Source organism: Heliconius melpomene, chromosome 8 (assembly GCF_056956725.1).
Source record: "Heliconius melpomene rosina isolate 202511_hmr_F chromosome 8, ASM5695672v1, whole genome shotgun sequence".
In the NCBI taxonomy this organism is placed as follows: domain Eukaryota; kingdom Metazoa; phylum Arthropoda; class Insecta; order Lepidoptera; family Nymphalidae; genus Heliconius; species Heliconius melpomene.
The window spans coordinates 9500743-9514818 of NC_140396.1; the positions used below are offsets into that span (position 1 = coordinate 9500743).

Consider the following 14076-nt stretch of genomic DNA (forward strand, 5'->3'; position numbering starts at 1 on the left):
AAACAAACAAACAAACTCTTCCGCTTTATTATATTAGTATAGAAGACAAAACAAACGAGCTTTTTGTTTTTTTTAATACATTTGCTAATTCGGATTTTCGATTATCCAGATATCGAATGACAACAATTGGTCCGGTTTATCGAGTTTCTACTGTATTTAAGATTATTTGCTCTGACATATACAATCTTCTAATATATAGTCAATTCACAGTAATTAACGTAACAACAAATACTGTATTATGTATTAATTGTTGTTATGTACTTCAAAGAAAATTCCTAACCTCTGTTCTTGAAAATGATATTAAATTTAATATTTTCATAGTGCTATGATTTTTGTCTATATAATATCTTTTCTTTAAAACAGATTTTTGAGTGATAATTATTTACTTATTTAGAAGTGTGAAATAACACTTTAATAATGTTGATAATTATTTGTTTTAAGGTGAAATAATAAATAATTTGTTATCTACATTGTCTTTTTTATTTTTTAACGTATCAATTATCTATATATATATAAAAGGACTTGTCCTCACTGACTGAGGTAAGACGCACGCACAGCCGTAACTGCTGGTGGTACAAACGTGGAATTTGGACAGATGCTTACTTTTGTAATCTGGACATCCACTAAGAAGGGATTTTGAAAAAAAATAATTCGAAAGGGGTGAAATAGGGGTTGAAAGTTTGTATGGAAAAAAAATTAAATCGGCACCGATTCTTATAAAATTTGAAATTCAGACTCTTAAAAATAATTTAATTGAACACGTGTTTCATGGTTTTCTATAATTCTTCCACTAAGGGTGCAAATAAGGGGTTGAAAGTTTGTATAGAATTTTATTTAATCGGCACCAATTTTTATAAAATTTGAAATTCAGACTCTTAAAAGTATTTAATTAAACATGTGTTTCATGGTTTTCTAGAATTCACCCCCTATGAGTGCAAATAAGGGGTTGAAAGTTTGTATGGAAAAATCTATAAATCGCCACCGATTTTTATAAAATTTGAAATTTAGACTTTTAAAAATATTTCATTGAACACATGTTTCATGGTTTATTAGAATTCACCCCTAAATACGCAAGCGAAGCTGCGCGCGTCCGCTAGTAGTATATATAGTGTATAGTAACGTATCAAATATAGTAGTATAGTATTACAATTTCTAATGTTGTTGAATCTTGTGTAACGCAAGCGTTAAAATATTAAATAATTCATTCACCCGAGTGGGAATCGAACCCACAACCGTCACGTTAACAGTCACAGTTGTGCCCTTGCGCCACGACGGACGGTGATATCTGCACACAGATATATGCTTACTAACTAATGACAAAAAAGCAGGTTTTTTTAAAAATATTTATTACATTCTATACTAACAAATTAAATTATCATAATAAAACAAATTTATTCTTCATCTTCTTCCTCCTCTTCCTCGGCGAATCCCTCCCCTTCCCCGGGTAGTTCTGGTGGAGGTGGAGGTGGCAAGTGTGCTATACGATAGGCCTGCAATGACAAAATACAAATGAAAACAGTTGTAGGTCCGATAATACTAAATACTTAACTAAAATATATAAAAGTAAAATTAATTGAACCTTCCAGTCCAAACTACATGAGGTTCAATCAAGCAAAGTATGTTAAAAAATAACAATTAACTTTATACTTTCTTATATACCCTTATTTAATAAATAAGTTTGGCCACTAACCTCCTCATCAGCAAACGTGGGATCAGCCATCTCCATGACCTCAGGACCTATGATATATTCGTACTGAGGTCTCGCCAGCTGTAAGGGCAAGAAGTTGGGCGGCTGGTTCTTTAGCGCCCACCCCATGTACATACATTCTGATTTTCTAGTGGACAAGTATTTTAGCAGTTAAGTTTCTCAATTGTTGTATCATATGTGTAGATCTGAGAACACATGTATGGATGTGAAATCACATGTATTGATGAAAGATATTTTTATATCTACGAAGGTCATGTTACTTAACATAAGAAATTTAATTTTACACTCACTTCCCACTATTAGCATAGGCTACTGCTCCGATCCATATATTACTTCTAAGTAAAACTACAGCTCTATCCGTCGTCAGCATAGAACTGATCCTGGCCGTCCAAGCATTTTGACCTTCCATCCTGTCATCCTCGGATAAGGTACTAAAGAGATTTGGTCCAGTTTCTGGCTCTGGACGTGGCGGAGCTTCATCCTCTTCCTCTTCAAGAGCTTCATCCTAATATCGGTTTGAGCATAATAATATATGTTATTTTGTAATGACATATATATGAGTACACTAAAAATTAACACGGATAGAGGATAATAACCATCCCAGCATAAGGATTCCACCATATTGTCCTGCCTTGGTTCAGGATGTGCCTGCCATGGTGCACCCAGTACGTCAAGTTGGGGTCAAGTAAGTCTTTCAGAGTATGACCCTGGTAGAACGGGTTGGGATTAAAGACTAGGTCTCCTGGAAGATATAAATAATATTAGTATTTATCATTGTTATTGTTTTCATTTTCGTCTACTAAAATAAAAATCATTGATTCTATTTACAAAATAATTAACGAACTTTGTCTTCTAAATACAGTTTCTCCTGTACCTAATATCTATGTTTGGGTGCTTATTTTAATCAAAAAAACTGTTAGTTAGATGCCGAAGGCTGACGGCATACGTAGTGTCGTACCAGAGACTAAATAAATATTTTTTAATGAAAAATATATAAAATACCTAAATTAATTCTTAGCTACTACTTAACATGAAAGTTACAATTTCACGAAAAATCTTTAGAGAAACACAATGAAACTATATTCACTCAAATCCTACCTCCTCCTTCCTCCAAGTCAATATCTTCCTCTTCCTCCCCGGAGCCGAACGTGTAGAAACCTTGCGGAGAAACAGATGTCGCTGCTTGAATCCTTGCTATTTGCGCGCGAAGAAAATTACGCTCTGTGCCTTCGAATGGTGGAAATGTTATTACCTAAAAGTCGAAATAAGAAATGGTTAACTTTGATTAAATCTATTTCCTATTTAATAATGGAGCTAATTGAGTTAAAGAGCCACCTAATAAATAAATACTGTTGTTCATGGACGTTTATTATGTGGAATAGGTTACATATAGGTAAGTAGGTGAGTTTGTGGGTGATTTTAACTTCTAGCCTGCCTGGTGCATGGCATGGAATTATGGAAAGTACGTTTCTGATACAGATTGCGGCTAAATATAGGGTGTTAACTAACGGTACCTACCGCGGAGCGCTTTTAAAATAAAAAAAAAAGAATATAAGCTTGCTTCCTAGTAGGATTCAACTTGTCAAACTAAAATAATTTAAAAAGTGCCTTAACACTACGTTCCCTCTACCCATATGGGGGATATAGCGTAAATCAAATAACAAATGTAAATTATCACTCTAATATACTTCTGTGACAAATGAAACCTCACCTCAGCATCCAAGTCCCCGGTCATGCATCTGACGTAGAGGCGTGCCACTCTGATCTGGTCGGGGGTGACGTCCGGCAGACAGATCCAGGGGTCGCCAAGGTCGTTGCATACGTAGTAAACCTGTATTTATATAGTGGTTGAATTTGTTTTGTTATTAAAATTATGTTAAAGACATAACCTAGTAGCTTATCACTCGATTCTCCATTTTGATCTAACCAAGAAAACTAAACTACTATTAAATGATAAAAATATACAATTAATTTCAATTATTATTCGAATCTACCAACAAGCGCAGAATGAGACGTCCTTGCTACTATGCTCCGTACTCTTCTCTAACTGCCTCTAAGTCTAAACAAGAACACGTTTTTATTTTAACTACAATTGTTGAATCTTAGGTAAAGATATACAGATGCATATAACCTTTTTATTAACACCTTGGCCAGGTCTCTCCACCGGTATAGGAGGTGGTGCTTGCCACGTGGATTCAGGAATCGGGGGCAACTTTGGTGGAACTGGCCCCTTCGGCTTTTCTTCAACTGCCTCACCTTCACCCACTTTATGAAAGATAAAAGTGTATTTCGAGATAACCAAAAATGTACACCTTTATTATTTCTTTTCGCAAATATGTAAGAGTTTCGTTGATCTCCTATTATTTAAATTTTAACATAAATATAATAAAGCTACGACTGAATATATTAGGTAAGTAATTGTGTTAAATTAATGTTAAAATTGATAAAATAATTCCCTTTTATCGTTTTCAACTTACACAGCTCCTTATTTTCTTCTAACTCCTGACCACGACCTTCTTCCATATCTTCTCCTTCTCCAGGCATATCTTTTAATTCAAATTCCTGTTAATTTAAAAAAAAAGAAGAAAGTTTTATTTTATTTATAAAGAGTTTTTTATATAAAGTCTTTCTGAACCAAAGTAATAATTATTACCTATAGAAGAAAATCTTACCCTAATCCGCCTGTCCAGTTCCTCTATAGTCAGATCTGTTTCAGCAACATAATAATTGGCCTTCGTACCGTATATTTTACCAAAAAATCTATTTATAAAAAAAAAGAATTAATTTTATTTGGATATTTAGATTCGATTCCCACTCGTGACAACGGTTTTATTTTTATTTACTGTTCTATTAAGTTAAATGGACTTCATTTCTTCACAAAATTTTGGCAAATTGAGAAATAGAGCACTTGTTTCATAAAAAAGAACTTGTGAAAATTAGCTGACGCCAATCGTGACGAAGCACTACAAAGTGTGACTGTAAACGCGACTTGTTGTGGATTCAATCCCTACTCGATATATTTATTTAAATTTATATTTTCATTTCTGCACTGGTTTAGTGCCAAAGCGCAGCGTTGAGTTCTACTACTCAACAAGCAATGCCTCCATAATTCGGCGGAAAGTGGAGAACGGAGTGTCTTACCACTAGGTTCCCTCTTTCCCTAGGTACCCTGCTATGTACGGTATACAGCTTGAAGCTTATAAAAAATATTTACCTGATAGTAGCTACAGGTTCTTTGATGCCCAACATGTTAAGAGCTATGTAGAGTGCATAGCATTCACTCTCTGGCAAGCCGTAACCAGCCTAGAAAAAAAAACTATAAAATATATCAATTATTATACAAAATATATATAAACATATTAAAGTAAAATATATATATATATATAAAGGATAAATTAATTCATTCATTACTTTAAACTTTCATGTTGATATGTTAGCTATGCATATTTTATATTCATACCTCTCGAAAATAATAATTATGATCTACAATATCAGCGATCCTCGGTTTCACAAACTCTTCTTCCAGATCAAGTTCTTGTTCTTCTTCTCCAATATCTTCAAATTTTTGTGCTTTGCTCGCAACCAACTGAAATGATCTTGTTATAATTGTAATTTTTTTACCACCAGATCACAAAATTGTACAAAAACTTAATGTCAGTTAAATGTTAACTGTCGTCTCATCTTGCATTGTCGTTGGTTCAATCAAGGTAAGAGCCCGGTGAGTTCCGTCACTCATTACGCAATACCTCGTAAAATTCAGCGGAAAGTTGGGAACGGAGTGTCTTAACGCTAGGTTCCCTCTACCTACCCTGCTGTATATAGGCTGCAGCGTGAAGCTGATTCTGAGTGAACAATGTTTATTATGACAGAATATCATTAACCCTAAACATTTCGTCCATTCTCCTGACCAGACTGAGCTGCGGGGGAGATATGTATATGTCATTTAGGAGGTCGAAGTTAGGCCGGAACTTCTCTTGCTTCACTTGCCACGAGTATTGTTCAAAATTGTCTACTACATCTGGCGGTCTCTGTGTTAGTATTTTATGTACAACGTCGACGAGATGATCATATCTTTAAGAATGAAGAACACATTACACAAAATAATATTATAACTAAAAACGTTGGCTACAAGTTCGACAGGTTTTAAAATCGTTTAAGAAAATCGTAGAGGATACTCTGTCTCTGAATAAATGCAGGCACTATGTGGCTGCCTGTGAGGAAGTCGACGACTGTAGAGAGCCTCCTGCGGGACTCGAACCTCGGCTTGCGGCCGTCGAGCGTCGTCGAGCGGACTGGGAAAGAGAAAACTATAGAATGTGTGTATATAAGAGTAAATCTCACAATGTGTCGCCAGTAGCAGCACTTTGTTGTTTTAAGAAATTTTTCGCTAAAACTAAATCCGTATTCAATTCCGGCATAACATTTTCAGCTGCTGCTATGATATCCGGTTCTAACATGAATGTTTGAGACATTTTTGATAGTTTTTATTATTATTCTATAGCTATATTGTATATAATAGTATATTAGAATGTACTTCTGTAATAACCATTTAACTGACAATAATGTCAATCAAATTATTTTTTTTTAATTTATGTAAGTGTACCTAATTGCCATTGGTTTCCCTTGTTGTTGTAAATATTTTCATATAGGTATTACCTACCGTACAACAACAAGATGTAATCTTATATCTATTATACATACTCGTATAGGTATCAGTTATAAAATAAGAGGCTATCTTAGCGCAAGCATGCGACTATTAATAAGTACAAATGCGACCGATGGTTGTGGGCTCGATTCCCACTTGAGAGAATGAAAATACTTAATTAAAAACAAATTAAACAAAAGAATGTCCATCGCGCTGAGTATATTTGTGAATCTCCATTTATTTATTTCTTATAGATTAATTAGTATTGTAGTTTTAACATCAAGTGTCTCCTTTCTTCAAATCAGTTAAGTATTTCTTGTCATTTATTACTGTTGTGTTACGTCTACAGCGTAACAAGTTATTAATAAATAATGTACGATAATTTAAGCAATTCTATCTAGTGGTTTCAGTGTATAAGGTGTATGAAAACACAGCAAAATAGTTGGCAACTAATATTTTTTCTAAAATACTCTTAATATATATAATAGATAAGTGATTTATGAACGTAAATTTTCTAATTTCTCAACTTAAATGTCATATGTCATGTTCTGTATTTTGATATATGCCAAAAATAAAAAAGTTGTAAATATTTTACTACTACGTAAATACTAGGTGTTATTGAATAATTTGTGATATTAGCTCTCAAAAATAATACTATTCATAAATACAAAATATAATATAATGCGTTGATAATAATTTGAATGTCAACTAATTATTTGTCAGGTATAACCTCAAAATACCACAATATAAACATACAAAACAATGGCTACAAAATTCGACGCCGCTCTTTACAGTTTTCGTAAAAAATGTCCATATGTCAGCAAAGATCTTCTCCGCTGGTTTCCTGGCCATATGAATAAGGGGTTGAAGCAAATGCAGAGAAAACTCAAATCTGTGGACTGTGTTATTGAAGTTCATGATGCTAGAATACCATTTACAGGCCGAAATCCTATATTTACTAGTACTATAACAGGGGCTAAGCCTCATATCTTAGTTTTTAATAAAAAAGACTTAACAATAAAGTCCCTTATCCCTAGAATTAAAGATCAACTAGCCACAGAAGAAAATATTCAAAATGTTGTGTTTACAAATTCAAAAGATGAACATTGTCGAGGTTTAAAAACCTTACGACCGCTTATGGTAGATCTTATTAAAGGCTCAACTAGGTTTGTTTCATTTGTTCATTTCACTTACTATCTATCAATAATTTGTATTACTCTAGTATAGAAATAGTTTCAACTTATTATATTCATGTAAATAAAACATTTTTTTTTATTAACAAAAGATATGGAACTTATGGAGACAATAGCTCTTACCTCTATATTTAAAAGGAAATAAGTAAAAGTTATTCATTGAGACATTGTAATTGTCCAAGGTTACTCTGATGGCAGGTACGGAGGGTTACATTAACACAATTAATGTGATGAAATATAATAGATTATACAACACAAAAATGTATTTTTTAATTCACATGTATTTATTGATATTAGAGTGTTCACCTAAAAAAATCTTCAGCTTTATAATATTATTATAAATTAATATGGGCAATTTTTATTTTTTCCTACAGGTATAACAGAAGTGAAGAATTAGACTACAATGTAATGATTATAGGAGTGCCCAATGTTGGTAAATCATCTCTTATCAACATGCTAAGAAGTAATCATATGAATATCAGACATGCATTACCAGTTGGTGCTGTAGCTGGAATCACAAGAAGTGTTATGACCAAGATCAGAATAAATAATGATCCTAAAATATTTATGTTTGATACACCTGGTGAGATCTTTAAATTGTTATTTAAGATATATATTTATACTAGCGGCCCGCTCGCGGTTTCACCCGCGTGAACTATGTTATTATTAATTTCTGTCTCCATGGCTACGTCCTAGTGACGTCTAGGCAAAATTTGAGACTCCTAGCATTTGTAGTAATGAAGTTTCATACAAACTTTCAACCCCAAAAACAACCCCTTAGAAGTCGAATATTGCAAATTCCCGTCTTAGCGAGCACCTATGTCCTAAAAATAACTCCTATGCAAAATTTGAGAATTCTACCACATGTAGTTTCTGAGATTTCGTGATAAATGAGTGACCTTTCGATTTTATATATATAGACAGAAAAGAAAGAAGAAACATAAAAAACAAGTTGCATTCTAACAGGACTTAAACCTGCTGAGTAGAACTTTAGTGAACTTGTGGTAAATTGTAAAATATAGTAACCATAAGGAATCCAATTTTTAGACATTCTGGGTAACCATATACTGCCCATTTTTGTGGAACATTATGTGTTGAATGGCAGAACTTAATGCCACAAGTCTTGTTACCAGAGCAATCAAATGAAAATAATTAATACCCCTGACTGGGAGTGGAACTCAAAACTGTTGTTTACAGTTACTCAAAGATGTCAGAACTGAATCCTGCACATAGCAGGATAGGCAGAAGTAACCTAGTATTAATACACTTCCATTAAAGACACTTCCTACTCCGGAATCCTCAAGCCATAGCATATTGAATGGCGGAATTCAACGCCGCACTTTGCCTCGATACCAGAGACAGAGAACGAAAATATTTTAAAAAGTGGGAATTGCACCCACAACATTTTTCGTTTTCAGTTGCACTCTTATGGGCATAAGATAGCGCGCTATGATGGCCTAACTCTGATATAAAGTCATATTGAAATTATCAATAATATTAATACTATTCTTATATATCATAATCTAAATTACAATCCTAGGTATCCTAGAACCATCAGTGACTGATATAGAAATGGGACTCAAACTGGCACTCTGTGCATCCCTCCAAGACCACTTGGTGGGTGAAGAGATCATAGCTGATTATTTACTTTACTGGTTAAATAAACATAGGAATTTTAAATATGTTGATTATATGGGAATGCTGGAGCCATGTGATGATATTAATAAGGTATTTTAGTTTTTATATACTACTAGCGGACCCGGACGCGGCTACGCCTGCTTGAAATATAAGAATATAATTTCTATAGAAATATAATTTCAATCTAGATGAAATGCTAAAAGTGACTATTATATTTATTTTCATAAGGATGAATATCAAAATGACGCGGTAACGAACGCGGTCGCGTAGCGACGACGGTTGTTATTAACATGGCAGAATAAATTGCATGTCAAATTAGAAAGTATTTTAATTTATTAGTATATATGTGTAATGTAATATTATATAGCCTATAGCACTTCTGAAGAATGCAGCTTTCATACAAAACAAAAACCTCCAGAATTCAGAATTAGTGGAAAGGGTAATGTCTTAATGGGACGGTGTATCTTAACACTAGGTTCCCAAATTACTTACTCTGCTATGTGCGGGATACATCGTGAAGCTAAAAAAATGTGTTTTGATGGTACCAGGCCTTAGGTCAATATACCAATATTGAGGTTATTCACATGATGCAATTTTATTTATAGCTCCGTATCTGCATTAAAACAAGAAATTCAAGTTTGAACTTCTCTGGCTTAAAAATATATATTGTATTATTTTATTGAGGAAGCAAAAATAACCTTGTAATATATTATTTTGTTCCACTACCACTTCCATTTGGAGAAACGTGTTAAAAAAAAATTACTGAGGAAACCGAAGGCCTGTAGGCGACCGTACTGTAATACGATCTGGATAGATTCGTCTCTATCTATTTACCGTATTATAGCATGGTCGAAGAGTCGTGCCTGTGACTGCCATAAAGTTACGCTTTCTCGGTTTCTGAAATTTTCAAAAGTAAGAAAATAATGTATAATTAAATCTATTGTAGTTAGATATAGAGCGGCCACAACTCGTCGACCGTACTGTATGTAGGGTTATTCTGAAATAGGATGTGAACTCACAACTGTCGTATTATACTTATCCAAACAACGATGTAATTTATAAGAAAAATTGAAGTAATTTATAATCTATTTAAAGAGACTTTAACATAAGTTTCTGACCATTTAAGTATATTTAAGTATGGCTTGTTTTACTTGTCCTTGATTTCACTACTGCTAGCTACAAAAAAATACCTGACAAGCGCGAGTCGGGCTCGCCCACCGAGGGTTTTGTTCAAAAATTGAAACTCTCGAGCTTTTTCGGAAATTCAAGCTTAGCTTAGCCAGAGCCCTTTCATCTGATACCTCACTTGAACTAGCGTCTTTAATACCAAATTTTTCCTCCTTATATAACTATTATTTTCTAAAATTTAACCATAAAGGTTTTCAGATTTTTCCTGAACTAGTACCACCTCTAGAAGCTAACTACCAAATTTCGTAATTCTAGGTCCACCAGATTTACCCTATTAATTTTGATTCCCTTTATACTGTCGCTACACGCCTTATATTTATACTTATACGCTTTACTTTTATATTTATACGCTTTTTTGCGATATAAACTATCAATTTTTAAGTAAATGTACGATTACGATGTGAAATACGATTTTTTCAGGAAATCAAGGTACCCTTGGTCTGAGTATATGATTTGAATTTTAACTCGATGTAATTGGAATTTTTACACCTTTCCTAAGATAAAGGTTCTTGACAGACAGACAGACAGAGGGACGGATACGGTACGGAACCCTAAAACCCAGTAAATATTCAAAATTGTAGATGTTACAGGTTCAAGTGTTATACTAGCTAATATATCCGTTAATTATACGTTTTTTTTTTCTATTAAATATGCAAATGTAGCACATAAATCATACATATTCAGAGCGTACCGTACGCTTCGCTGGCCACTAAATAATAATTTAATTTTTAATGTATAAAAAAAAATACTTTATATTCATAATGATAATATTTTAAATACCTTTAATATTTTTTTTAATTACGATGTTGTATAAGAAATTAAAATTAAACAAAATTGTATAATAAATATTTCTGGTATTTTTTTGTATATTTAATAATATTTATATACGCACAGCCTTGTGGAATTTTTCGGAGGTAGGCATATAAGTCATAAGGAATGATTACTTGTACAATAAACTTCTTTTTTTTTCAGCTTAAAACTTAGTGTTGATCCAGAAACTTAGTGTTTATACAAGCCTAGTTCTGGAGGCATTGCTTGTTGAGTGGCAGAACTCAACGCCGACTTTGCCCCGACGTCAGGGGTATGGGAATCGAACCCACAACCTGTCGCGTTTGCGCGCCACGACTGGCCTTGTTATTTATTTTTTTATATTATATTAAACGTTTAAGCCATTTTTTATTTTCCAGGTGCTTATATCAGGTGCTTTAAAATTCAACCGTGTGAGACGAACTCGGGACTACGACAACCAAATGCGGGAAGTCCCCGACATTACAGAGGTGGCCAAGTTGATGATAAAGGCCTTTAGAACCGGCGAACTGGGCAAAACTTTGTTAGATATAGAATTGTTAAAAAGTAGAAATAAGGAAAAAGAGAAAGATATGGCGTGATGTGACTAAAGATATATTATATGAAAAATTGAATCTTTATGGTGTATATAAATATTATGTTAATAAAATGATAAATGTGAATGACGTAAAAAGGTGTTAATTTATTGAAAAAACCTTAGTGGTGTCATTTTGCTTAAAATTATGTTGGTATCAAAAGTTTTAAATTGATTTCGTTTTTATTAAAAATTAAAAGTGACAGTAATACTTTACCCAAATCAAAGAAGCATATTAATAAATTAATTTTCTAATACTTATATTAGGATATTGAATATTAATATACCTACCTAGTGTTAGTCATGTTTCCCTTATCAATATTTACGACGAACGTACGATATTACAATGTTACCTTATTTCTAACGCAAAAAGTCACCGTTATCAGTGCTGCCATTTATAATTTTAATTAAATGTAAAACTCAAAACTTATATCATATAGATATTAATTATTTTATTTCCTCGAGTGGGTATCGAACCCACAACCAGTCGGCTTACACACTGCCCCTGTGCTACTATTGGCATAATTTTATATTATTCTATCAGAAATATTCTTATAATACAACAGACTAAGATAGGAAAGACAACGAACCATGGCTGTGGCACTGGCTGGTTCAATTCTCTCTTATCAGTCAAAGAATAGGTAGGTACGATGAACCGATTTACATTTATTGATAATGGATATTATTTATATATTGAAATTTATTATTGGATGAAAAATTATCATAAGATTTAATAGTAATCTAAATCTGTTCAGTCGGTTATCGGTTTCTGACTAGACTAAAGTTTTTTATCACTTTACGTCGAAAGGTATTCAACGCCGCGATTTGCCTAAACACCAGAGCGCAGAAATTAATAAAAATATACAAATAAATCAGGTTCACGCTGTATATAGCAGGGTAGGTAGGAACCTAGTATTAAGACCGTTCCCATCAATGCACTTTTGTTCCCCTCTTTCCACTGGAAGCGTTGCAATACTAAGTAGCCGAACTCAACACCGCTTTGCCTCGTTATCAGAGCGAAGAAATTAAATTATTAATTTCATTTCATTTACGACAGGCCTCAATTCATTTAAACGCCAATAAAACCTTAATACAGGACGGCTCAAACTAATATTTACTCTTTGTTTTCCAAATACGTCGAACAATGTCTGTTTGACAAAACAATGACATTCAGTGCGCCGCGAGCCATCAGCACCAAACAAAATTGAAAAAATACAAAAAAATATATATAATGCAAGTATAATAATCATAACAACTTGAAAGAACTGTTCATAAAAAAAATGAACCTTTTGGAATATATTGAGATTGTTCTAGAAAATCTGCAGGAGTACAGATGGATCGTGGAAGAGGCGACGGCGCGCTATCCTATCATAGCAATGTCACGAATACACACTGCCTAATATTATGGCTCCATTAGTTCTTATAAATGATCATCAAGCAACCGTAGTAGATACGTATAACAGACATCCTTTAGTTTCCCCTATCAATTCTTACAGCATCCTTTCTTTAGAAGATATAGAAAGCTCTGAAGAAGAAACCGAAGAAACTAGTTATTCGACGTCATCCAGCGAAACTTCTGAAAGCAACTTCTCTGACGACACGTTGGGTATGATCAGTACACCGTGGACCACAGAATCTTGGACTTCCGTGACACCTTGCACCACTCAAACTATATTTACTTCTGTATCATTAACTCCTATATCATCATCTAATGGTGATATTACATCAGATATAAGCTCAGACAGCAGGATGGTGAAAACAATATTAAATTCAAATTCTTTTTCTGAATCCAGCATAAGGATAGTACCTCTTTTGGATTTTCAATCACAATCGAGCACGCTCAGTTCTTGGAGCCTGGAGACTTTTACCAGCCCCATAGACTATTCTCATACCTTGCTGGTTGAAGTCAGTTACCCGTGGAGTCCATGCAGCTTCTTTAGTGCTACTGACATATCCTACCCAAGTTCCTTGCGTACGTCTATAGCTACCAAACTAAGCCGCGTACCCTCTGTGGCCCTCGACAGCATATAATAACTATATATTTTTTACTTAGGAATATTAAAGTAAGATATTTGCAAGATTTTTTTTTTACATTTTTTGAATCTTTCCTACTTTTAAATATTTCACTTCCTCGAGTGGGGATCGAACTCACAACCGTCCCGTTATAGTCATACCCTTGTGCCGATGCGCTACGACGGCCTCATAGATACCTACTATCGAACTTTGAGAAAAATTAGACTTCGAAGTTAAAATGGCCAAAAGTTACTTATCACCTGTTTATAATACCTTGTATATCCAGAAAGAAATATAACACGTATTTTAT

At 33.7% G+C, this 14076-nt stretch overlaps 3 protein-coding genes across 3 annotated transcripts; 2 read left to right on the forward strand and 1 right to left on the reverse strand.

The window, feature by feature from the left end:
• Positions 1-1329: 1329 nt before the first annotated feature.
• Rsph4a (Radial spoke head protein 4a) lies at positions 1330-6180 on the reverse strand. Its single transcript, XM_085189656.1, has 13 exons — positions 6050-6180; positions 5590-5779; positions 5169-5294; positions 4923-5011; positions 4381-4468; positions 4186-4270; positions 3840-3973; positions 3420-3539; positions 2807-2960; positions 2305-2450; positions 1999-2213; positions 1691-1835; positions 1330-1490 (listed from the first exon to the last, which is right to left on the reverse strand). Exons 1-13 carry the CDS (start codon positions 6178-6180, stop codon positions 1392-1394), a joined length of 1722 nt encoding a protein of 573 aa, XP_085045782.1. The 3' UTR covers positions 1330-1391.
• A 714-nt stretch (positions 6181-6894) lies between these two features.
• On the forward strand, positions 6895-11852 carry LOC146537043 (mitochondrial GTPase 1). Its single transcript, XM_085189378.1, has 4 exons — positions 6895-7519; positions 7921-8129; positions 9087-9274; positions 11560-11852. The coding sequence occupies exons 1-4, from the start codon at positions 7116-7118 to the stop codon at positions 11758-11760; spliced, it is 1002 nt and encodes a 333-aa protein (XP_085045504.1). The 5' UTR covers positions 6895-7115; the 3' UTR covers positions 11761-11852.
• A 90-nt stretch (positions 11853-11942) lies between these two features.
• Positions 11943-13962, forward strand: LOC146537044 (uncharacterized). Its single transcript, XM_085189379.1, has one exon. It carries the CDS (start codon positions 13158-13160, stop codon positions 13782-13784), a length of 627 nt encoding a protein of 208 aa, XP_085045505.1. The 5' UTR covers positions 11943-13157; the 3' UTR covers positions 13785-13962.
• The last annotated feature ends 114 nt before the right edge of the window (positions 13963-14076 follow it).